Source organism: Chrysochloris asiatica, unplaced genomic scaffold, assembly GCF_000296735.1.
Source record: "Chrysochloris asiatica unplaced genomic scaffold, ChrAsi1.0 scaffold00012, whole genome shotgun sequence".
Lineage (NCBI taxonomy): Eukaryota > Metazoa > Chordata > Mammalia > Afrosoricida > Chrysochloridae > Chrysochloris > Chrysochloris asiatica.
The window spans coordinates 3693121-3721099 of NW_006408530.1; the positions used below are offsets into that span (position 1 = coordinate 3693121).

The 27979-nt window shown below is 37.5% G+C and overlaps 1 protein-coding gene and 1 pseudogene across 1 annotated transcript in view; one reads left to right on the forward strand and one right to left on the reverse strand.

Moving 5' to 3' along the window:
• Positions 1-27979, reverse strand: part of GALNT13 (UDP-N-acetyl-alpha-D-galactosamine:polypeptide N-acetylgalactosaminyltransferase 13 (GalNAc-T13)) — a 917208-nt gene that overhangs the window by 115527 nt on the left and 773702 nt on the right. Inside the window, exon 10 of the mRNA XM_006834533.1 lies at positions 18274-18413. Within this exon, the coding sequence (XP_006834596.1) occupies positions 18274-18413 (140 nt within the window). The remainder of the gene's footprint in view (positions 1-18273; positions 18414-27979) is intronic.
• On the forward strand, positions 1230-2760 carry LOC102834883 (annotated as a pseudogene).

Consider the following 27979-nt stretch of genomic DNA (forward strand, 5'->3'; position numbering starts at 1 on the left):
GGTTGGTTGATGATGCATGGAGGGGATTGTAACCATGGCAATGAAATGATAAATGATAGGATGAATGCAAAGCTAATGTTCTCCCATGTAAACAATAATTCACAATAAAACATTAAAAATAAATAAATAAATAAATTTATGGGAGATGTTTTTATTTATAGCAATATTAATATATAGACTTTTTGAAAAATATTGACACTTAAGGAATATATCAATTATTAAAACCTAACAATTTATCTTGAAATTAGATGAAATGCACATTTGAACATAGTGAAACCCAAAACTGAATTTACTGTATTCCAGCCAATTCAGACTCATAGTGATCCAATAGGGCAGAGTAGAACTGCTTCATTGGATTATAAGGATATGATAGTTATAGAAGCAGATTGCTACATCTTTCTCCGGCCAAGTGACTAGTGGGTTGAAATTACTGACCTTTTAGTTAGCTGTCAAGCACTTAACCACTAGAGTGCCTATATAAATATACTACAAAAGACAAAACTTTGTTGAGTAGCATGGGTACCTGATCCCACTTTGGGATTCAAATTTCCTAGAGAAAATACCTTCATGTATAAGACAAGATAGCTTTTTACATTCTTCCAGTTAAGGTAAATGGCAGACAGTAAGAGAGAACAAGGTTCTGTTGATATGTTTTTAAATAAATGACTGCTGTCCATTAAGAATTCAACCCTAACTCATTACCAAATTGTTCATCTTAAATTAAGTATACATGCTACATAATATTGCATTGGAAAGTAATGTTTAGTAAATTTGATCTTCTGTTTCCATAGAAACAGATGCTGGATTTCATTTCTTTAAGTCTGGTTTGAAGGTAGAAAAGTATAATACATACAAACCCCAGGGTGTTAAAAACATAATATATCTCCTAGAGTTTTTAATAAAGTGAATTATAGAAATAGTGATTAATAACACCCTTGTATACTTCATGTTGTTGTTGCTGTCTATGTGCCATCAAGTTGGTTCTGACTCTGAGACACTGTATAGGCTTTTCAAAGAATGGATGGTGACTTTGAACCACAAATCTTTTGGTTAACAGTTCAGTGCTTACCCTACAGTGGCACACCAGGAGTCATATAGGGTACCTTTTAGGACACCTTTTATTTTTATTTAGTTTCTTCACAGTCTGATTCTCTCTCACTGCCCTCCAATCTCATTTCCATGGAGTGGATTAAGAGTGTCTTGGTCATTTAACTCTACCAAGGAACTGCATGCATCATATAAGGGTGAGCAAGAGAGACCTGGATACAGACTTTCTGCATACGCATGGAAACCTACTTCCCCTTGATGTCCTGAAGTGCAGGAGCCCAGGAAACAAGCAACGAGGCTCAGACCATGGTGCCACTTACTGCCCTGCCCCCATCTCCCGTGAAACTGGCTGCGGGGAGGGACATGGATACTTGTCTACTGGCTTCTGGTTCCAACGCAAGTAAACCTGCTGTCAATGGAGGACATTGATACCCACAAAATCAACAACAGTTTCCTGCGCGACCATAACTATGCGACCGAAGATGCCATTATCTCTATGGTAGAATTCAACCACACAGGAGAATTACTAGAGACAGGGGACAAGGAGAGTCGGGTTGTAATTTTTCAACGAAAGCAGGAGAGTAAAAATCAGGCTTATCATAGGCGTGAATACAATGTTTATAGCACATTCCAGAACCACGAACCCAAGTTCAATTACCTGAAGAGCTTAGAAATAGAAGAAAAAAGAAAAAAAAAATCAATAAAATAAGATGGCTCCTTGAGCAGAATGCAGAGTACTTTCTTTTGTCTAGTGATGATAAAACTGTGAGGCTGTGTAAAGTGAGCGAGCGCGATAAGAGACCAGAACGCTACAACCTGAGAGATGAGGACGACCGGCTTCGTGTTCCTCACCCATCACAACCCTGCAGATCCCTGTCCTGAGACCCACAGACCTGATGGTGGAGGCCACCCCAATTGCCACACATATCACATCAACTCCATATCAGTCAATAGCGACGATGAAACCTACATGTCAGCTGATGACCTGAGAATTAACCTATGGAACTTTATATAAGGAATCAAAGTTTTAATATCGTCGACATTAAGTCGGCCAACATGGAAGAGCTCCCGGAGGAGATCTTGGCAGAGAGTTCCAGAGTTCCACCCCCATCACTGCAACATCTTTGTGTACAGCAGCAAAGGGACAATCCGGCTGTATGAAATGAGGGCATCTGCCTTGTGTGACAGGCATACCAAGAACCGGAAGATCTAAGCAACAGGACGTTTTTCTCTAAAAGCATCTCTTTGATTTCGGATGTCAAACTCAGCCACAGCGGGAGGTATATCATGACCAGGGACTATCTGACTGTTTAAGTCTGGGATCACAACATGGAAAACTGCCCCATGGAGACTTACTCTGCAGCAAGTTGTGCCCCCTCTACGAAAATGACTGCATTTTTGATAAATCTGAGTGTGTGTGGAATGGGTCAGACAGCGTCATCATGAGTGGCTCCTACAACAACTTCTCCAGGATGTTTGACCACAACACCAAGTGCTATGTCACCCTTGAGGTCTTAAGGGAACACAGCAAACCCCGGGCTATCCTCAAACCCCGAAAAGTGTGTGTAGGGGGCAAGCAGAAGAAAGATGAGATCAGTGTTGACAGTCTGGACTGTAAAAAAGATCTTGCATACAGTTTGGCATCCTTCAGAAAATATTATAGCAGTGGCGGCTACAAATAACTTATATATATTCCAGGACAAGGTTAACTAGGAGCGAAAGTTTTTACTTAATAATCTCACATACTGAATACTAGACATGTTTTAAAATGTTTCTTTGGGTCTTCATTTGATGCATTGACCTTAATCTCCCTCTGCAGAAAACAACTGAAATAGAATTAAAAGGAGTCCAACTTTTCCAACCCCCCAGTCCTAAGAAACTTTTGGTTAAAGTCAGTAGGTTTGCTGACACTTCTGTTTAGAATTGAGAGCTGCAAGTTAACAGTAATTCTCCCATAGTTGGCTTGAATTTCTGATGCTTTGAGTACCTGGTTTTCTCTGGTGGGTCCAGTGTTTTTTCCTAGGTGTGTGTTGATATAAAATGAGTTTGTCTGTAGTACTTAAGGAGAAAAGCGGTAGCTTTTTTTTTTTTTTTTAATTAAGCAATTCCATTTGATTTAAAAATCAACTAAAATAAACATCATTTACTGTAAAAAAAAAAAAAAAGAGTAAGTGTCTTTCCTTATTTGACTTGCATCCTCAACATATATCACAAGCCCTTACTTAGTAAAAATATTTTTCATAAACAAATTATAAAAAAATATAAGTACCTTTCACCTTCTAATTATAATTTTTTAAATGAGTTCTCATTTCAAACTAACATGGACTTAAATCCTTATGTCAACACCATCCTACCTATATGAACCACAGGCCAAACATTTAAACTTTCTACATAGTAGTTTTCTATTATATTGGGGATAACAACACTTGTCATGGAGTTATGATTTTTAAAGGATGAAATTCTTATAAAACAACCTAGCATAACATTTTACATAGTCAGGATACATAAATAGAAATTATAATACTTGCATTTATAATAATTATCACTATCAATACTATTATGCCCCTTGTTAGGTATTGTACTATTTTTGTTAAGTGCCGTTGAGTTGATTCTGACTCATAGCAAACCTATGTAAGATTTCCAAGGAGCAGCTGGTGGATTTGAACTGCTGATCCTACAGGATCATATCAGACGTCCAGGAATTGTACTATGTACAATTTTCACTATAACCAGTGAGGAGCTCTGTCAACAACAACACAGAATACCAGGCCAAGAGGGCTCACGAGATGGTGTTGGAACTCTGAAACAAATATAAAAGTATGTTTGGAGGACTGGAGGATTGGAGTGTTTATAGCTGGGGAATTTGCAGGAGAATCCAGAAATCCATTGTTTTCTGGATCAAGACACTCAGCTGTTCCCGGAGCCACCATCTTGGGAGAGAATATCTTGATTGTATCAGGATTGATAGTATCAGGAGAGAACATCTTAATTGTATCTTGATTATATCAAGATTGTATCAAGATTGATATTGAAATTTAAAGTGACAGTATCGACATAAAACCAAACAGCCACCACTCGTCTGTCTGTTGTGCTGTGGTGGATTGAGTTGCTGTGATTCTGAAAGTTATGCCACGTATTTTAAATAATCATCAGGGTCACCATGGTGGACAGGTTTCAGATGAGCTTCCAGGCAAAGACAGACTAGGGAGAAAGAGTGACAAACTACTTCCGAATTGCTAGTCACTGAAAACTCTATGAATAGCAGAGAATCACTGTCAGATACAGGACCGGAAGGTGGGAAGGCACTCAGAATGCGACTAGGAAAAAAAATGCCTCCTCAAAGTAGAGTTGACCATGATGACATGAACAGAGTTAAGCTAGGGGGAGAAAAGCGCACAGAACCTTCATTTGCTGATGGGCCACAATTAAAAATGAAGAGAAACAACTGTAAACATCCATTGAAAATCAGAACATGGAATGTACGAAGTATTAATCTGGGAAAATTGGCAGTTGTCGGATATGAAATGGAATGCATCAACATCGATATCTTAGGCATTAGTGAGCTGAAATGGACTGGTATTGGTCATTTTGAATCTGACAACTACATGGTCTACTATGCAGGGAATGACAAATTGAAAAGGAATGGTGTTGCATTCATCGTCAAAAAGAACATATCCAGATCAGTCATGAGGTACAATGCTATAAGTGATAGTATAATATCCATGCACCTACAGGGAAGCCCAGTTAATACCACTATTATTCAAATTTATGCACCAACCACTAAAGCCAGAGAAGATGAAATAGAAGAATTCTACCAACTTCTTTAATTGGAAATCAATCAAACATGCAATCAAGATGTATTGCTCATTACTGGTGATTGGAATGCAAAAGTTGGGAGCAAAGAGGAAGGACCAGCAGTTGGAAAATTTGGACTTGGTGATAGAAATGATGCTAGAGAACGAATGATAGATTTCTGCAAAACCAATGATTTGTTTATTTCAAATACCTTCTTTAGAGAGCATAACAGACAACTATACACATGGACCTCACCAGATAGAACACATAGAAATCAAATTGACTACATCTGTGGAAAGAGAAGATGGAAAAGCTCCATATCATCAGTGAAAACAAGGCCAGGGGCAGACTGTGGAACAGACCATCAATCACTGATATGCAAATTCAAACTGAAGCTGAAGAAAATGAAAACAAGTCCACGAGAACCAAAATATGACCTTAAATTTATCCCACCTGAAATTAGAGATCATCTGAAGAACAGATTTGATACATTAAACACTAAAGACTGAAGACCAGAAGAGTTGTGGGATGATATCAAGAACATCATACGTGAAGAGAGCAAAAAGTCATTAAGAAGACAAGAAAGAAGAAAAAGGTCAAAATGGATGTCAGAAGAGACTCTGAAACTTGCTCTCCAGCATAGAGATGCTAAAGCAAATGGAAAAAATGAGGAGATCCAAGAGCTGAACAGAAAATCTCAAAGATCAGCTCAAGAAGATAAAGCCAAATATTACAACAAAATGTGCAAATATCTGGAGTCAGAAAACCAAAAGGGAAGAATATGTTTTTCCTATTCTTCTTCTGTTTCTCTTTTCTCTCTTCTTTTTTGTTCCTTTTGATATTTCTTTGCTACTCCCTAAAATCTTTCTCTTTTCATCTTCCTTCTCCTTGGTTTTTCTTAGTGTTTGTAGTTTTTTTGATGTTATTGTTTTCATTTATTCCTTTTATTTTCCCTCTTATTTTTCTCTTCTGTAGCTCCCTTTTCCTATACATCTTTAACTTACTATATTCTTTTATATGGGTACTGCATTATCTGTTTCTTTTTTCTCCTTTATTATCTTCTATTTTGGCAGCTGGTTGCTTATTTGTTTATTAGGTTTGGTTTTCTTGTGTGCATATTAAAGCGTGTGTGCGGTTACTCCTCTTTCCCATCAGATAGGATACAGTAAGCATGCTCATACAGCCCAGTCATCACTGTACCCTCAGCAGCAGCATCCACAGGCAAGAGTCCATACCATCCCCTACACCACCTAATCAATGAAAGACAGCAGCTAACACCAGTCAATACCAGGCAAATCCACCCTAAACTGAGATGTATGAATGGTGACTGGAGAACAGCTGCCATTCTCTAACTACACGCATGATAGAAAGTTGATGAGAGCCTAAGAACACATTAACATACAACCTTCAATTAAATATAAATGGACAACACCACAATGTCCCAGATATAACAAGCAATTTTACCTCACATAAACAAGAGAGAATGGCTCAAACAAATGACTAAGATGCAGAGTCAGAAAACATTTCTGAGGAAAAAAGATAATGGAGCTAACTGAAAAATAATTCAATAGAATAATATTCAGGTACCTTTGGATAATTGACAGAAAGATTAAGAAAAGCAAGGGGAACCAAGAAAAAAAACTTTATAAGAGTTCAGGGAAACACCATAAGAATATATTTTTTAAAAATGTATATTTTGAAGCAATACAAAACTTGTGATTAGAAATCCAGAAGACTAATACTAAGAGCTCAGAAATGGACAATGCATTTGAAGCAATGGAACCCCAAATTAATGTCCTTAAAGATAAATCTTTCAGTACTAGTATACTAGAAGAACAATCAGCAAAAAAGAATGAAAAATCCAAAGAAAGCCTCAGAGTTATGTGGTACACCATTAAGAAGAATAACTTACAGGTGATTAGAATTCAAGAACAGGAAAAGACAATAAAAAGCAGAGAAAATTGAAGTGTTGTTGGAAGAAAACTTCACTAACACCATGAAAGATGACAAAAAGCATACAAGATATTGAATGAATCCCAAACAGAGTAGATCATAAAAGAAAATCACCAAGACATATCATAAACAAACTTTCCATAAACAAAGACAGGGAAAGAATCCTGACAGCAGTTTAGAAACAAAGGAAAAGTTGCCTACAAAGAAGAACCAAAAAGAGTGAACTTTGATTTCTCAGCAGAAACCATGCTAGCAAGAAAGCAATAGGATGACATATACAAAACTCTGAAAGGAAAAAAATTGCCAACCAATAATCGCATACTTATAAAAGCTGTCCCTCAAATATGACAGCAAAATTAGGACATTTTCAGTTAAACAGAAATTGTAGGAATTTGTAGTACCCAGACCAACTTTACAAAAACACATAAAGTGTTCTTTGAACTGAGAGTCAACAACAGCAGACAACAACTTGAGATAAACAAACATGATGACACTACCCAGAACTCATTCTAGATATAGAAACATTTAAAGTAAAACACACCTATTATGGAGCACAGTGCAGGGAAAAGACACAGGATAGTTTGGGTACTGGGGTGTGGGACAATACTTAAGAAGGGGGAAGGGAATGGAAGAACAAGTCAGATAGAAGAAATATTAGGCAGGTTTGCATGGGTCAAGTGGGACAGAGGTAATAATGATGTATGCACAACCTTGGAACAACAGGGCTCTGGGATACAGGGATTGAGACATTGTTGGAATGGGCAAAAGGGGGGAAACAATGTTAAGATGCTTGGCTGTCTTTTGAATCTTGGTTTCCCTGGCATACCATTATAAAATAGACACTTGAGGGGAAGAGAAAGGAATATCTAGATGTATCACCACAGAAAGCTTGTAAGTCCGTCATCTGCCTATAACTGATTGGAATACCTAAAATGGGGCTAGAACGTGCCCATTGAAGGAGGCTTCCTGTGGAGCCTCTGCATTATAAGACTATAGGTAGAAGCCTGAACCATATCCAGATCTTCAGAGATGGGAAACTCCCACTTAAAAGGACAAGCAAACAAACCTGGAGCAGCTAGAAGAACAGAAGATACTTTTTGAAAGAAACACTGACAGAAAAATACAATAAAATAATGGCAGTCCAACTGATTACTACCAGAACAAGCAAGTTGCTCGTCCAGGAGACATCAAGGCAAGTAGTCAGGTCCCCTCAGGGCAAACTCCCTTCCAAGACTAAGACTCAAAGGGAACACACAAGCAGACATGAACTCTGACTGATAACCACGTTGGTCTCCGATAGGGGAAGAGAGGGAAAAACAGCAATGAAGCTGTGAACTAAGCTCTACCATGCTCAATAGACTCCTTTGAACCCAGGTGGAGATCTGGTTGACCAGTGGTATGGCAAGACCTGGGGACTCCTGGGCCCAGAGTCAGTGACGTAGTCACAGAGGACCAGAGAGGAGAGTGACCCATCCAGCTGATAAGAAGAGAGGGTATATACACAAGAACACCCACATTTGCAGATAATATCCACTTTATCTGGCTTCAATGGCTGGATGATCAGAACTCAACTAGAATAAGAAAGAAGAGGGAAAAAAAAGAGTAATCTGATACAATTTGATGAACTTGACCAGCTACACCTATGGATGTAGTTACTCAAGAGAGGGAACAAATCTTTATAGCAAGGATGATTACCACCCCCTCAGTACACAGAGTAGACAGGCATGGGCAACTTGGACATTGGCTACACAAAATGAGGGACTACAAAGGCAAGAAGTGACTGGCTTACAAGCTTTCAAGAGGAAGCCTAGATCCAGAGGGCTCAGAGGAAGGTAGAATCTCCACTGAATAATATTCAATCTGTTTGGGCGGGGCTGATGAAAGGAGATGCGGATAGGTCCCTTGTGATACAATAGTGAATAATTGCTATCAGGACTGACTGTGAGGGTTAGAAATGTAAAGGTAGATGTTTTGTAGCAAAAGGAGGGGAGTGGTTGACTTTGCAGTCCAGGAGTGGAGGTCCCTGAGACCATCAAGTGAGAAGTGCTGAGTACAGGACCCTACCCAGAGAAAGAGTGATGCCAGAGATGGAGGCAGAGATGATAACATGGAGAGATAGAGCACCTGGGGACTCTAGACCCAGAGAAGGAGAGGGGCTGTGTGCTGATGACCAGGGGGCAGGCTTTCAGGGTATACTCTTTGGTTGGTTGATGATGCTTGGAGGGGATTGTAACCATGGCACTATAACAAAATACGATAGAATCAATGTAAAGCTAATGTACTCCCATGTAAACTATCACATAATTCACAACAAAACATTTTAAAATAAAAAAATTTGAACAAATAATAAAAGAATACTTTGGAAATAAAAACAAAAAACAAAAACACCTATTAGACTGAAAATAGGGAACAAGAGATACCAATTTATAATGAAGTCAACTACAAAGCAAAAAGAGGGAAAAGTACAGATACAGAACTTCCAAATGGCAAGCAAGTCAAGTAAATTCCAAGAAAAAACCGACTGTTTTAATTGAGTAAAAAATTAATAAAGTGGAGGGTAAAGCTAATATATCTTCATATAAAAAATAAGAGGAAAATTAGTAACATTACACAACAGAAATGAAAATGAATAGAAAACCCACAAATAAAATTAATTCAGTGAAGAAAAGTAAGTGGAACAAGGAAAAAATTTGTTGTTGTTAAGTGCCGTCGAGTCGGTTCCGACCCATAGAGACCCTGTACAGGGTTTCCGAGGGTGTAAATCTTTACGGGAGTAGAAAGCCTCATCTTTCTCCCGCGGAGCAGCTGGTAGTTTCGAACCGCTGACCTTAAGGTTTGCAGCCCGATTCGTAACCACTACGCTACCAAGGGAAAAATAGTACCCTAAAAAAATACAGCAAAATGACAGCCATCAATTCAAACCAATCGGCAATTGTACTGAATGTAAATATATTAAATGTACCAGTCAAGAGACAGAGAGTAGCAGAATGGATAAGAAAATAAGGTCCCTCATTATGCTGTCTACAAGAGACACATCAAAAAGACAGACAGCCTTAATTCCCATCAACAGAAGAATGTTTATGAAAAGGTTTTTACCATAAAAGAAATGTTCTATGATGGGCACAGTGTGTGGGGGATTATTCACGATTTAGAGGATAGACACATGTTAACATGACTGAAAGGGCAGGCAATATAGAGCAAGAGGGAGGTTGGCAGAAGAAAGATGAAGTTGTCGAGGGAGGAATGCAGGAGTTAAAGCAAATAGAGGCAAATATTGCTAACTCTGGTGCATGAAGGGATTGTAATCATTGTATATGACTTTTTTTTTAAATATAAAACTTATAATATGCTCTGTAAACCTTCACTCAATTCACAATAAAAAGTTTAAAAATGAAAAAGAAGAAGAGGAAGTAAATCAAGAGCCATACTTCTGAAGTGCCTCTAGAGTATTTATTAATCATTTGTACCACCCAGGGATCAATCATCACTATAGCCCTATACAGTTGTGCCTTGGTATCCACATGGGAATTGGTTCCAGGATGTCTCATGGATACTAAAATCCATGAATTCTCAAGACCCTTATATAAATTGACATGTTGTTGTTGTTAAGTGCCGTCAAGTCAGTGTTGACTAATAGCGACCCTTTATAGGGTTACCGAGGAGCTGCTGGTGAGCCTGAACCGCCAACCTTGCAGTTCAGCACATTAACCCACAGCGCCACATATTAGCATTTAACCTACACACATCCTACAGTATATTTTAAATCAGCTATTAGATTATGTATGACACCTAATACAATGTTTGGAAGTCTGGTGTGGCGCATAGGATAAGCACTCAACTTCAAGGTCATTTTGAAATGCAAGGTTGGTGATTCAAATTCATCAGCCGCTCCTTGGAAACCCTATACAGGGTCAGTATGAATCAGAACTGACTCCACAGTACACAACAACAAAAACAAGGCATAAAACAGAAGGACATTAAATCCATTGGGAAAGAGAAAAAGAATGTCTTTGATTGGTTTTATATATTAGGAGACCCTGCTGCTAACTGCAAGATTGGAAGGTGAAGTTGACCCAACAACTAATACAATGTAAATGCTATATAAATAGCACTTCAAGCTCCCTCTTAATCCTTTAGGAATTGCTTTGATAACTTATTATGTTTGTTGTTATTAAGTGCTCTCAAGTCTGTGCAATGCATAACAACCCTGTATAGAGTTTCCGAGGAGCAGCTTATGGGTTCGAACCACCAATCTTATGGTTAGAAACCCAGTGCTTATCCTACTGTGCCACACCAGAACTGAAATTTATATATATATATATATATATTTGGAGATGAAACAAAGTGTATGATTTTTTTAAGGTAAAGCTCATAATCTTGTCTGTAAACCTTCACTTAATTCACAATAAAAAATTAAAGAAAAATTATCCTTGAGAGTCCCCCAAAACATAATCATAATCTCTGAGCTGATCTTTCTGCTTTAACTGGCCTAACAGATTCCTTTGGAAATCACTGTTCTCTCTACACCTTGTATTCCATAATAGGAATATTGGACTTTGATTTTTTTTTAAAGTTTTTATTGTAAATCGAGTGATAGTTTACATGGAAGAACATGGGTTTTACATCATCATTTCATTGCAATGATCACAATTTCCTCTGTGCATCATCATTCAACAGTATTTGATTCTATTCCTTCTGTTTTGTTTTGTTTTTTGTTGTTTGTTTGGGTGGGAGGATGTATGCAAAAACACTCAGGCATATATAATAATTTACACAACCAAAGGACACATTCTGGAAACCTGCCTCCTGGCCGAAATGGGACAGAGGCAGATAGTGATGTTTGCATAACCTTGGAACAACAGGGATCTGTGATACAGGGATGGAGGCATAATCTGAAGACTGGAAATAATGTTAAGATGCTTGACTGACTTATGAATATTGGTTTACCTTGCCTACTATTGTAAAAGAGACTCTTGAGTAGACTAGAAAGGGATATCAGGAAATACAATTATAGAAAACTTGTAAGCCCATCTTCAGCTTATATCTGTTTGGAATGCCTAAAAGGGGTTCTAGAACTTGCCCAGTGAAATAGGCTTCTTGTGGAGCCTTTGCAGTGTATAAGACCCTAGGTGGAATCCTGAGCCCCATCCAGAACCTTTTGAGGTGGGATATTCCCACTAGAAAAGACAAGCAAACCAGGCTGGAACAGCTAGAGCAACAGAAAATACTTCTTGAAAGAAAGATTATCAGGAAAAAACCCAAAACAAAAATGACAGTCTGGTTGTCTACTACAAGAACAAGCAAGTTTTTTTGCGGCTGAGCCATCAAGGCAAGCAATCAAGTCCCTTCAGGACAAACCCCCCTCCAAGACTGAAACTCAAAGGCATGTAAGCTTGCTGGCGACCATGTTCATTGGTCTATTGGTGAGTGGAAGACGGGGAAAGGCTGCAATGAAGATACGGACTGAGTTCAACCAGGTTCCATAGATTCCTGTTGAACTGGAGATGAGAGAAGAGGAAGGGCTGGTTGGTCCAAAGTGTGGTGAGACCTTGAGACTCCTGAGTCCACAGACAAGAACAGAGGCATGGAGGGCTAGAGCTGAGAGTGAAGCATCCAGCTGATATGAAGTGGAGACACACAAGAATTCCCAAACTTGCAGATAGTACTCATTTGACCTAGCCTCAATGACTTGCTGATCAGAACTCCACTAGAGGAAGATAAAAAAAACAAAAAAAACAAACAAAAAAAAAAAACTCACAAATTTTTGGAAAGGAAAAAAGTATAAATTGTTACAATTTGATGAACTTGACTTATACTTATGGATGTAGTAACTCAAAACACCAACTGAGAGGGAAGTAGTCTTCATATCAAGTATCAATTCTATTCCTTCTGTATAAAGGGTAGATAGGGACGGGTAACTTAGACATTGGCTACCTAAAATGAGGGGGTGATAAAGGCACAAGGTAATTGGCTTACAAATTTTCAAGAGGGAGTTTAGTTTAAGGGTGTGTGGGGCAAGCTAGAGACCCCACTGAATAATTTTCATCTTGTCTAGATGGGTCTGGTGAAATAAGATGGGGATACAATTCTTATGATTCAATAGTGAGTACTTGTTGTGACTGTCACAAGTGTAAAGGTGGAAGTTTTGTAATAAAAAGGGAGGAGTAGTTAATCTTACAGTCCAGAAACAGAGGACCTTAGGACCATCAAGGGAGAAGAGCATGAGTGGAGTGGGGGACCTTATACAGAAAACCAGCAACACCAGAGATGGAAGCAGAGATAACATGGAGAGAGAGAGAGCTTCTGAGAATTCTAGACTTATGGAAAGAGAAAGACTGAGTGCTGACGGCCAGGAGGCAGGTTTCCAGAATGTGTCCTTTGGTTGTGTAAATTATTATATATGCCTGAGTGTTTTTGTATACATCCTCAGTGTTTTTGTATACTGCCTCAGTGTTCCCCTATATACCTTGTTCTTCCTTCCCCCTCTGCCTTCTTGTGTATTGTCCTCCCAATATCCAAACTAAGATGTGGTGTCTACCCTCTACCCTGTGCTCTACTATCCCCTCCACCCACACCCCCACTGTACCATCAAACACCCCACCAGTAACCAACAAAGAATTTTTTTTTTATCCTTTTAGTATAGGTATCTTTTCTTAAGCTTTTATAATAATGGTCTTATGCAATACTTGTCCTTTTGTGACTGACCAATTTCACTCAGTGTAATGTCCTCAAGGTTCATCCATGTTATTTGGTGGCTTGCAGCTTCCTTGTTATTCTTCAAGGTAGCATAATATTCCATTTCATATATATACCAAAGTTTGTTTATCTATTCATCCACTGATGGGCACTTAGGCTGTCTCCATCTTTTTGCTATTGTAAATAGTGCTGCTATGAACATTGTTGTGCATATATCTACTCATGTTATGGCTCGTATTTCATGTGGATATATACCAAGTAGAGGAATTGCTGGATCACACGGTATTTCTATTTTCAACTTTCTGAGGAGGCATCACACTGTTTTCCAGCGTGGTTGGACCATTTTACATTCCCACTAGCAATGTAGGAGGGTCCCAGTCTCTCCACATCCTCATCAGCATTTATTGTTGTCTGCTTTTTTGAACTTCACTGCTATTGCTGGTGTGAGATGATATCTCATTGTTGTTTTGATTTGCATCTCTCTAAATGGCAAGGAACTCTGGTAGCGTAGTGGTTATGAATCAGGCTGCAAACTGCAAGGTCAGTAGTTCGAAACTACCAGCTATTCCACAGGAGAAAGATGAGGCTTTCTGCTTCCGTAAACATTTACAGCCTCGGAAATCTTGTACAGGGTCTCTATGAGTCAGAACCGACTCCATGGCACATAACCAACCAATGGCTAATGATTGTGAACTTTTCTTCATATGTTTGTTGGCTGCCCAAATCTCTTTCTTGGTGAAGTGTCTGTTCATGTCCTGTGCCCATTTTTTAATTGGGTTATTTGTCTTTTGCTTGTAGAGGTGTTGTAGTTGCCTACAGATTTTAGAAATTAGTCCCTCATCTGATACATCATTACAAAAGATTTTTTTCCCATTTGGTGGGCTTTCTTTTTACTCTTTTGCTGATATCTTTTGATACACATAGGTTTCTAATTTTTAGAATGTCCCAATAATCTATTTTTATCTTCTTTTGTTTGTGTAACTTTTGCAGTGTTTGGTAGTCTGTGTGTGCCCTGGATTAGAGCCCTAAATTTGCCCCTATTGTTTCACTGATGACCTTTATAATTCTGGGAATCACATTTAGGTCTTTAATACATGCTGAGTTGGTTTTTTGTATATGGCATGATGTAAAGGTCTTGTTTCTATATTTTGCATATCACTTTCCAGTTCTGCCAGTACCATCTGTTGAAGAGACTATGTCTTCCCCATCCAATGTACTTTGGCCCTTTATCAAAGATCAGTTGGCTGTATGTGGATGGGTTAATTTCTAGATTCTCAATTCTGTTCCATTGATCAATGTATCTTTCATTGTACCAGTACCAAACTGTTTGGACCACTGTAGCCATGTAGTAAATGTTGAAATCAGGGAGTGAAAGGCTTCCAACTTTGTTCTTATTAAGTAGTGCTTTGCTTATTCTGGGTCTCTTTCCTTTCCATATAAAATTTGTCATTGATTTTTCCATCTCTCTAAAGAATGTCATTGGAATGTGGATTGGGATTGCATTATATGTGTAAATTGCGTTGGGCAGTATTGACATTTTCACAATGTTAAGTTTTCTTATCCAGGAGCATGGTATATTCTTCCATTTTTGTCTCTTTTGGTTTCTTGTAGTAGTATTCTGTAGTTTTCTTTGTATAGCTTCTTTGTTTCTCTGGTTACATTTATTCCCAAATATTTCATCCTTTGGGCGGCTATTGTACATGGTATTCCTTTCCTAATTTCCTTTTCAGTACTGTCATTATTACCATAGAGGACTCTGACTGAGATTTTATGTTGATCTTGTACCCTGCCATTTTGATGAATCTTTCAATGAGTTTTATTAGTTTTTTTTGCTGAGTTTTCGGGGTTTTCTATTTATAGAATCATATCATCTGTAAATGGAGAAAGTTTTACTTCTTTGGCAGTTTGGATGTTCTTAATTTCTGTAGTTATTTTTAAGAGCCATTATTTCTTCTGAGTATCTTCATTCTGCAATTGGCTAAATCCATGGATGCGCTGATAGGAAGGACTGACTACTATTGTCATTATTCTTGTGACAAAGGCACTATAGAGGATACCTGGGCTACATAAGTCATAAACTGTGAGGCCAAGATTTGTATTCTTTTCTGTGTTACTCCAGAGCCTGGCCTTTTCTCAATACAAGATTCTCGCCTACATGGACACATTTCAAAAACTCAGAATAACTCATTCATTTTCTTAAGAAAACATTTGACAGTATTTCTGTGAACTAAAATCTGACTACCTGATCTATTACAGACTATAAATAATTTAAAATGTGTAAACTGTACAAAGGAATTTGTCCACAGCATACTGGTTGGTTTATAGTCTATTTTCATTTTTCTTAAAAATTGGGTTAGGTTCTTCTGATGCAGTGTAGGGAAGCATAGAATTGGTTTTAAACTTGGAAATAAAATCTGGGTTCTATTTCAGAACGTTGAGTTACATTGTTGACCCCAGAGATTTTTCCAAACAGTAATCTTTGTTCATTTTTACTTTGTTGCCAGTTCTGGTCATATATCCTTAATTCAGCTGAATTCCACAGCTAACTGGGAGAAACAATAGAAAAACGTCTTTCCCCTAAAGACAATGCCATGTTGTTTTTCAGTGCTGTGGAATGGATTTCATACACTTGTTGTTTTTCATTGCTGCGGAGTCATCAAGACTCATAGGACTCTAAGCAATACTGGTTAGGGTTTTTGAGGAGCAGCTCATAGGTTTGAACAGATGACCTTGTGGTTGGCACTCTAGTGCTTTATCCTACAGCACCACACACAGAAGTCCAAAGTCAGGTTATTGGATGTTTAAATAAAATTTAAATAAATAGAGTCATTTTATTAAGGATCTTCAGTAGAATTAGATTATAATTAGAGTCCTGGTGTGACACTGTCGAATAAACACTGGACTACTAACTACAAGGTTGGTGATTCAAACCAACCAGACACTCCACGGAAACCCTATACAGGGTTGATATGAGTCGGAATCAACTCATCTGCACTTACCAACAACACTAAATCATGTTCTGGAGTTTATTGTGCACTTTCATATATTCTATGTATTGAATATAAAATCCTATGAAATTAATGCTAATAAAGGAATATTTGAATATTTGAAAACAATGGCAACAACAACCCTTGTCTCCTTCAACTTGGTTAATAAAAACAAACAGAAGAAGAAAACTATAGCACAGGACTGTTAATTGATTAGTCCAAAGTCACATAACTAGAAGTGATAACATTGGTGTTATTGCATGTTACTCTTTGCATTAAATTATTCAGATTACGGTTAAATATTTATAAATTATCAAGCAATAAGTTATAGAATTTACAAATTATTTAACAATAATTTGTTGTTGTTAAGTCATCAAATCAGTTCCATCTCATAGTGACCCTGTATAGGTTTGAACTGCAGACCTGTGTTTAGCAGTCCAGTGTTTATCATACAGTGCCACACTAGGATACCACAGTAGTTCATAGAGATATTTATATGACTAATGAGATAGTGTAAATTTGACAAATAGAGTGTAGATATGGCACTGTACCACAACCATTAAAATAAGTCAGCTTTTTCTTTCATTATTTTCCAGTGAATTATAAGTAATGTATGTTATGGATTAAAGTTACAAAGCAATAAGGCCGATGACCCAAGACATATTGGGTTGAATGACATAGATTTTTAGACACTCTATCATTACATTGAAGTCCTGGTGTGGCGCTGTGGATTAATGTGTCAGACTGCAAAGTCGTTTGAACTGAAAGGTTGGTGGTTCAAGCTCACCAGCTGTTCCTTGGAAATCCTATACAGGGTCACTATCAGTCAGAACCAACTCGACAGCATTTAACAACAGCATTACATTACATTATTATTGTTTGTTGCATAGTCAAGACCAATATAAAAATATATTTTGATTCCAAAATCAGTATGTAGCACATGTATAGTTCACAAGGGAATATTTCTTATTTTGAGCAATTAAATAGATTTTAGATAGGTGTTTGTATAGTTATGATGAAGCCAATTGCATATAGTTCTAAAAACAATGATTTAGAAGAAAATTGTACAGATGAATGTTTCTCAAAGGGTTAAAAAATCAATATGATTTTAATAATAAGATACTATTTGTCATTTTTCACTCTCACTCTGTCAAGAATGCACATGGAATTTCCAGAGATGAGACACAAATAAAACAGGGTGTGTTATACATATAACAGCAGATTGAATACCAAAATAGATAATAAGACTTCAGCTACCTTTTACCAAGCCAGATATTAACAAAATTTACAAAACTGAAAAACAATGCTACTCTTCTCATGGATTTCATGTTGGTCAACAAAATTAATTTTCATAAAAATACATTATTGCAATAATTTATAATATGATATAAATGATCATACTAACATATGCTCATTTATTATAATTATTTTCACTACATTCATAAATATTTTTAAAGTTTTCTATTTTCGTTTCAATACCATGAATATTAATAGATGTGACCTACATAAATTGACGCTCCTTAGGCACCACGATAAATTTTAAACCAAAAAATCCTAAAACTATTGGTATAGAAACAACAAAATACTTTTATTCAGTCTTAAACTTTTCCTTTATAATTATAACTTCCAATGATGAAGACCTATGAGGTCCTTATAAAATATGAGAAGTCATTTAAAATGTCTATTTTAAAATCTTAAAGCATTTTATTCATAATATGAAAAATACTGAGCTCCTTAGGAAATTGCTCCATTTCCTAAATATATTCATAACTTAATCAAAATAAATAATTCATACCTCACCAAGTGAGTAATAACGTCTTGGGATCTGGGAGTCCGGATAGATGTTTTCGAGATACCAAGAAAAAGGCTTACACTTCAGATTTTCTCTTAGTGTTTTCCTGACTGACACATCTCCATAATCCACTTTGACAACACCTGGAATATTTCACAGAAACACATAAATCAGTTTGTGCTATTTCATCCTAGCACTGTCACTCTGTTTACTATCAGTTTTTTTTTTTTTTTTTCTATTCTATCAAATGCTATTGTATATGCAGCTGTTACTACATTGATTTTCTTGCTATCATTCAATTAGTAAATGAAAAAGATATTTAAAAAACAAAAGCAGAAAAAAAGCAGTGTCTTCAATGGTTATGACTTTTCAGTGCAAATATTTATCACCACACTTGTACATCTTAGATTGAATAACTAATCAAGTTAGTGAAAATTTATAATCATTATGGATTAAAAATCAAAGCTTAACTGAACTGTATAATAGTGCCTGTTTCTTTAATAATATTTCAATGGCTCCAATGTTTTTGGTAATGTACATATTTTCCTTAATTTTCATTTATTCACCAATGGTAGAATTTATGAAAAATTTATATAAATGCTATTCTCATAATGGACTACACATAAGTGTCCTCTTCCTCGTCTCTTCAAACTTCTACCCTATACAGGTTTATTACAGACCTGAATTTCTCTTTATTGATATTTAATTATTTTCTAAAATGAACTTTTATAAGGCACTTAAGTCCTTTGGAAAAGCAAACTAGGAAATCAATAAGCATAAATAAAATAACCTATAAACAAAATAACAAGAATATATGCATGTGTTTATTAAAATTGATTCTTTTCATTTCATATCCCAGAGCATATAAAATAAACATTAATATTTTATTTGACATTACAAAATGATACATTTGAGTTAGGAAATAAAAATACTAATGCCGCTACTTTTTATGTAAACACATATAGCAACAATGAATTGCTCATTATTACCAGTTTTAACAGTAAAATAAATTTGACTGAAATGACTAAACAATTGTGATAAATCTGCAGCTATTTTCTAAAGTTTTGAATGTTTACTTTGTCTCTTTAAGTCCATTAAGCAACCAGACTTGGTACAGAAACATACAAAAAAGCTCAAAATTTAGATGGTCCTATTTCAAGCAAGTAAGGAAAGCAACTGATGCTTCTGTAAAATAAGGAGCAATTGTTTGGAGACCCTAAACGTCTAATAGTATGGCCATTATTCAGGTCATTGTATTCAAAAGTGGCAACAGTCTTAAAGCTCATTGCCGACTAGGGCCCCTTTCCTACCCCTATCCTTGTCATTGTCTTTTCTGACTATTTATTTGTGTAGAAACCATTCAGTTAATTCTCAAACTGCCAACACATTTCTTTCTAAAATAAAATATTGATTTTTCTAGCTGGTGCTTGAATAGAAAACAACAAGGTCCTTTGGGCTTGTTAAGCAGATAAATACTTGCTTTCCAAATCATTCTTTCCAAAACTTCCAATCTGGAGTGCACCTTTCAAATAGACTCAAAACATTTACTAATATAGATCTCTAAAATAAGTTCTCTTTATGTAAAGTGCAACAGCAATTGAAATGATTTAGTATGAATATTATTGTTGTTGTTAAGCGCCATCAAATTGATTCTGACTCATAGCAAACCTGTATAGTGTTTCCTCCAACCCTGTGGTTCAAACCTACCCCTTGTGGTCCAGTGCTTTATGCTAGAGCATCACACCAGGATTCCAATGTGAGTACATAGCTATATATAAAAAGATGGTGTTGGGCCAATGGCCAAAAAAAAAAAAAAGTGTTGTACCTTAAGAAGATGTAGTTCAATAATCAATATTAACAGGTTTGTTTTCATTTTTTTGAGGTGGATAAATTTAATCGGAGTGAACTATTTCATATCAAAGGAGCTCTCGTAGGGAAGTGGATACGAATTGGGCTGCTAACCTCAGGGTCAGCAGTTTGAAACTACCAGCTGTTCCGTGGGAGAAAGATGAGGCTTTCTGCTCCGGTAAAGATTTACAACCTCAGAAGCCCTGTACAGGGTCGCTATGAGTCAGAACCAACTCCATGGCATATAACTACCACCATTTCATATCAATAATTTCCTTTCATATGAGATCAGAATGAAACTTTATTGTCCATACCATATTCCATGTTTTCTCTGAACTAATGTAAATTGATGTGCAAAGGAATCTCCAAAAATTCATTCCAATCAGAAAACTGCTAACAAGCCCCTCCTAGTAAACAAAGCCTGGTGTCAGGACTATTAAATTTTGTTGTTGTTAATGTTGCCTAGTTTGTTATGACCCATAGCAACCTATATAGTGTTTCTGAGGAGCGGCTGATGAGATTAAACAGCAGACCTTGCTGTTCAAACTGACTTTGCAGTCCAGTGCATTAACCTGTAGTGCCACAATCTCAGCATAATGAAAAAGATAAGTTTTCCCCCCTCTGTATCTATATTTTCCTAATCAGAAATGAAGGACTGTCTGAGAGATAGCAAAGCTCATCAAACATTCCATATGTTCAGTTCTGACTCACAATCACACTGTTCCAAGGAGCAACTGGTGGGTTTGGACCCCCGACCTTATGGTTTACAGTGCCATACCAGGATACCAACTACTTATCCATGTTTCCCTGAATGGCAGGGGGGGACACATGATTGGTATTGGCCAGTGAACTATGGGGCATATGCTGCTTCTCATCAAATCATAGATGAGTAAGCAGGTATAAGAACTTCTAAATGTCTTCTCCTCTACTGCATGAACTTAAGAGGCTCTGAATTTTTTATGGGACAGCTAGAAAACAGCTGTTGCTGTTGTTAAGTGCCATCAAGTCGGTTCCCACCTATAGCGACCCTGTATTAGGTTTCGGAGAAGGGTCTAAGGAGCTTGAACAGCAGAGTGCGGTTGAAACTGCAAACTGAACTTGGAGTCCAGGGCATTAACCCATAGTGCCACACCATTAGAGCCTCTCAATCTGTCATTGAGTGACTGTGAAGTAGAACACCTTCCATTCCCCTCCTGCCCTTCCTGCTTCTCATGCTTATCATTTACACTGAACATACAGAAATACTATACCTTTGGTTATCAATTCCTTACTCTAGCAATTTTTTGTTAGTCCAGCTTACATTCACTAATAGAGTCCAGGCATGGTGCTATAGGATAAGCAGTGGACTGATAACCTCAACGTCGGTATTTCAGATTCACCAGCTGCTCCTGAGAACCCCTACATGGGGTTGCACTTTGTAGAAACTGAATTGGAAACACTAAACAACAAAACATTCACTAATAAAGAGCACTGGACTGCTAACTGAAAGGTTGGTGGTTCAAACCCACTAGCTGCTTCTCGGGCACCATAAACAGAGTTGGTATGAGTCAGAATCAAGCACATGGCACTTAACAACAGCAACACGGTCCCTCAAGTAGAGGATAATTCACCTTTCAGAAGTTTATTATTCCTGAATTTAAGGGTTTAGAAAAGAGAAGCTTTCTTTGTTATTTATTATCACTTCTAGATGATTTTTTAACTCTCCTTTCCCAGTCCCCCTCTAAAAACTGAGCTGTTTTATAGGATAATCTACCCCTTCTTGTGAGAGTAATCTGCCAACATCCTAAACATCATACCTCATTCATTGATAGGATTCAGTATGGGTTGCACCTCAATGTAAAGAAAACAAAAATCCTCACAACTGGACCAATAAATAACATCAAGATAAATGGAGAAAAGATTGAAGTTGTCACAGGCTTCATTTTGCTAGGATCAATATCAACACTCATGGAAGCAGGACAACAACGTATCACATTAGGCAAGCCAGTTTGAGGACTAAGATGCGCCTGACCCAAGCCATGCTATTTTCAATAGCCTCATATAAATGTTAAAGCTGTACAGAGAATAAGGAAGACCATAGAAAAATTGTTGCATTTGAGTTATGGTGTTGTAGGAGAATATTGAAAGTACCATGAACTGCCAAAAGAACAAACCAATCTGTGTTAGAAGTACAGCCAGAATGCTCCTTGGAAGCCAGAATGGCTAGACTTTGTCTCTCATACTTCGGGCATGTTATCAAGAGGGACCATTTTCTGGAGAAGGACATCATGCTTGGTAAAGGGAAGGGTCAAAGAAAAAGAGGAAGCCCCCCAACAAGATGGACTGGCACAGTGGCAGCAGCAATGAGCTGAAGTGAAGCAACAATTGTGAGATTGGTGCATGACCTGGCAGTGTTTCATTCTGTTGTTCATGGTGGTGGTAGTTATGTGCCGTGGAGTCGGTTCTGACTCATAGTGACCCTGTACAGAGTTTCCGAGGCTGTAAATCTTTACGGGAGCCGAAAGCCTCATCTTTCTTCTGCGGAATAGCTAGTAGTTTTGAAATGCTGACCTGGTTGTTCACAGCCTGAAAGGGTCTATTAGTCAATACTGACTAGATGGCACCTAACAATAACAACCATTGATGATTTGTACTATCTGGTTCATCAATTGTCTCACTACTGTTCATGATGACTTCAGTTCTATGTAGATGGGCATTCTAATATTCTGGCCTTGAAACTATATTTTCAATCATCTTTTCTTACATTCCATCTTATCTACTAACTCTCAACCAAAGTTGTCAATACCAATGCCACTTCAAAAATCTAGATTTTAAGCTTCACCTAACCTTTCTTTTCATTTCACTCCAGTAGATCTTTCAGTTAATTGACTACAACTTTTCCACACTTCACATGTGTCCCTTATTAATTCCTCTTTTTATCAATATACATGGGGCCTTTAAAGAATTTTGGGGAAAACTCCATTATCTTTAATGAATTCCATTTTCCACAAACATGTTAAAACTCCTTGTACATGGCTTCCCAACACTATCATTATCACCAGGCTTTGCACTGAAATGTAATGTCATTGTTACTGTTATTATGTGCCACTTAGTCATTTCTGACTGATAGCAACCCTGTATAGGGTTTCTGAGGAGTGGCTGGTAGATTTGAACTACCAACCCTGTGGTTAACAGTTCAGAGCTTGTCTTATAGCACCACACCAGGACTCCAATATCATAGTCATCTTAAAAATGTCATCTCTGATTAAATCCAATTATTTTTCTTTGAAACTCCACTGAATAATGTGGTGAGTAAATAAGAACAAATAAGTCAGCTATATATTTATGGTTATAAATCCCAAGTGTTCCTTCAGCACCAGAAGGCAATTATATTACATTTTCCCTTTATCAAATCATTAACTTACTCTCCATGTTTACTCTTTCATATATTCTTTTCATGTCTCAAGTCGCCATCACCTGTTTTCACTCACATCCAATAACGGCGAATTGTATTTTACAAGAAAATCGAAACACTGAGAATGGAATTACCTGACCAAAATGCCAATATGTATTTTTGTACCTGCCTTGTGTCCTGTTTACCAGATAAACCATGCTATCTCCTGTCTTATGCCAATGATTTTCTAACACATAAGATTCTGTTCTTTCATGATTTTTTGGACTAACACAATTTGTTCTTCTTCCATGAAAAATCAAAATTTCCTTGTACCCTGAATCATTCGTGAAAATTAACAAAAATCTACCGTATAAGACAAACAATGATACATAAATAAAAAATCACCTTCATAGAGTCTATGTTATAGGTCATTTTTCAGCTAATTCTTCTTTTTTGCTTCACACACACACTCCTCAAACACTCTAAAAATTATTTCATCCTCACTTTTTACTGAAACCACTCATTAATTTTTATTTCAGCAGTAATTTGTCTTTCTAAATGAAATGTTCAATTGTCAGCTCTTATTTACTCAGCCTTGAACAAGCATTTTGTGTAATTGATCATTCCTTTCTTCTGATATCTTTCTTCACTTATCTTCCAGGAATTAAACTCTGAGTGTTGCCGTCTTCCCATTGGTACCTCACTCTCACTGAATCATTAAAATTACAGTGCCTCGGGAGACTCAACGAGGTTATTCACATTCATTATTGGAATACCATTATCATTTGTCTCCAAAATCTTATCCCTAACCCACACCTCTCCCAATCAGTATGTCCAATTGATTGCCCAAGATTTTTATTTGAATATGTTCTGGTGTGTACTATAGGATAACCATTAGACTGCAAATTACAAGTTTGGCAGTTTAAACCCACCAGCCACTCTTCAAAAACCCACAGGGTCACTATGAGTCAGAAATGACTCGATAGTACTTAACAATCATGAAAAGACCAACTCATGCCACCTAGTTAAATCCAACCCAGAGCAACCCAATAGGATTAAGAAGTACATTATCAAGGAGTTGCCAAAGCTGCAATCTTTATGGAAGTGAAATGCCATATCTTTTTCCCTTGGAGCAGGTGGTGGGTTTGAACCACTGGTTCTTCCATTTAACAGCCGACTCCTTAATAACCATGCTGCCAGGACTCCTATGATACTTAATGTTGTTGTTGTTGTTATCATTGTCATTCTTAGGTGCCATTGATGCTGTACCAACTCACAGCAACCCTATGTACAACTGAACAAAACACTGCCCAGTCCTGGGCCAACCTCACAATTGTTGCCACATTTGAGCCCATTGTTGCCACCACTGTGTTAATCCATCTCATTGAGGGTCATCCACTTTTTCTCTGACACTCCACTTTACCAAACATGATATCCTTCTCCAAAGACTTGTCCCTCCTGATAACATGTCTGAAGTATGAGAGACAAAGTCTGACCATCCTGGCTTCCAGTGAGTATCTTGGCTGTACTTCTTCCAACACAGATTGGTTTGTTCTTTCACAGTCTATAGTACTTTTAATATTCTCCTCCAGCACCATAACTCAGGTGCATCAATTCTTCTACCATCATCCTTATTCACTGTGCAATGGCTAATAGACCTCTCAAACTGATATATACAACATAGTTTTCTTGATTCCCTAACTTCTATCTCTAAATTTCTCTAATTCAATAACTAGCACACATATTCACCCATTCCCCTCCCCCCACAGGTAAAAACATGATTAATTATCTTTACTTCACATACATATTCAGTTCACTAGCAATTCTTTTGTATCTGTTTAAAATGTATCCCTGGTCCACTTACACCATCCTAGTCCCAGTTACTTTTACATCTTTTCTAGACTAGTACTTGAATAACCTCACAATTGGTCTCCCTGACATCTTATATTCTTCCATCTATTGTTTATTCATGACTGTCTATTGCCCAGACAATATATTTAAAATACAAAACAAATCATGTTACTCGCCTGCTCAAATTTTTCCTATGATTTTCTATTATTTTAAGAGTAATAGAAAATTTTATTGCCTGAACCTCCTTCATAGTTCTGGTCCATTCTGATACTGGTCCATTTCTCATGATTTATGCTCACATCATGCTAGCCACAATGACTTCATTTTTCTTTGCTTTGCTTTTCTTCAAACATGGCAAGTTTATCCCTAATTCAAAGCTTTGTATTGTTCTTTTTTATGTCTGAAATGTTATTACTCTGGAGCTTTCATGAGTTCTCCTTCACTATGTCCACATCTCTTACAAAACTGCACATCCTCACATTTTCTCTGAACATCCTTGTCCAAATTTATTCCTTCTTCCTATCGTCCTAAACTATGCTGTCCCTATCCTACTTATTTGCCCCCCCATAGTATTTATTGGTGTCACATTATAGAAGAAAAAATAATTAAGCCTCAAATTGCTATATTGAAGGATTCTATTGGTAACATATTGAATGATGCAGAAAGCATCCAAAGAAGATGGAAGAAAGGGAGGCGGCAAGATGGCAGACTAAGCAGAAAGGTTATACAGACCTTCTATAACAAAGATACAGATCATCAAATACACCTGATAGTCGTGGGGCCCTGTGATTCAAATGAAAGGATAGAGGCATGTATCCAATGCTTACTAGGAGAGCAAGATGAAAAGATAGAGCAAAAAAAAAGAAGACAGACTGGTGAACTCTGCCAGCCTAGCAGACATTGCACAGCCATCTTAAGCTTTTGTGAGTAGCTACAAGAGCCAATAATACTGAAGGAGGAAGTTCAAGGTGCATTGAAGGAATTGGCACAGAACAAGGCACCAGGAATTGATGGAATCAAAATTGAAATCTTTCAAGTAAGTGAGGCGGCACTGGAGGCACTCACTCATCTCTATAAGAAATTTGGAAGACAACTATCTGGCCGACTGAATGGAAGAGATCCGTATGTGTGCCCATTCCAAAGAGAGGTGACCCAATGGAATGTGGAAATCATCAGACAATCTCTTTGATATCCCATGAGAGTGAAGTTTTACTAAAGGAAATATAGAAATGACTGCAATCATACATTGACAAAAAACTTCCAGAAATTCAAGCCAGATTCAGAAGAGGCCGTGAAATGAGGGGTATCATTGCTGATGTCCGATGACCTTGGCTGAAAGCAGAGAATATCAGAAAGATGTTTACCTATGCTTTATTGACTACGCAAAGCCTTTCAATTGTGTGGATCATGACAAGCTATGGACAACACTGCGAAGTATGAGTATTCCAGAACACTTAATTGTGCTCATGAGGATTCTGTACCTGGACCAAGAGGCAGTTGTTCGAACAGACCATGGGAACACAGAGTGGTTTAAAATTGCAAACGGTGTGTGACAAGGTTATATTCTTTCACCATACTTATTCAACCTGTATGCTGAACAAATAATCTGAGAATCTGGGTAATATGAAGAAAAACGTGGCATCAGGATTGGAGGAAGACTCATTAACAACCTGTGATATGCAAATGATACAACCTTGCTTGCTGAAAGTGACGAGGATTGAAAACATTTACTGATGGAGATCAAAGAGCACAACTGTCAGTATGGATTACATCTCAATGTCAAGAAAACAAAATTCCTCACCACTGGACCAATAAACAACATTCTTATCAACAGAGAAAATATTGAAGTTGTCAAGGACTTCATTCTTCTTGGATCAACTATCAATACTCACAGAAGCAGCAGTCAAGAAATCAAACAATGTATTGCATTAGGCAAATTTGCTGCACAAGACATTTGTAAGGTGTTGAAGAGCAAAGATGTCAGCTTGAAGACTAGGGTGTGCCTGACCCAAGTCATGGTATTTTCAATAACCTCATCTGCATACGAAAGCTGGACAGTGAACAAGGAAGGCCGTAGAAGAATTGATACTTTAGAGTTATGGTGTTGAAGGAGAATATTGAAAGTGCCATGGGCTGCCAAAAGAATCAATAGATCTGTTTTGGAAGGCATGCAGCCAGAATGCTCCTTGGAGGCCAAGAAGTCCAAACTTCATCTCTCATACTTTGGACATATTGTCAGGAGGGACCAGTTGCTGGAGAAAGATATCATGTTTGATAAGGAGGAGGGTCAGTGAAAAAGATGAAGACCTCCAAAGAGATGGATTGGCCAAGTGGCAGCATCAATGGACTCAAGTATGGCAACAGTAGTGATGTTGGCCCAGGATTGGGCAGTGTTTCATTTTGCTATGAGTTGGTACCTAACAACAACAACAACACAGAGACAAGAAACCATATTGGCATTGCAGAAACATACCTGTGACTCATGGGGATAAAGGTGTGATTTTTTTCTTGTTTCCCACAACTCCCCAGGTGACCAGAGACATGGTTGGCCCCCACCCACATATAACCACACACCCGGAGAAACTCCCACTCTCCCAGTTACCAGATCCACACCTAAGTGAGTGTCATAGGTTAAAG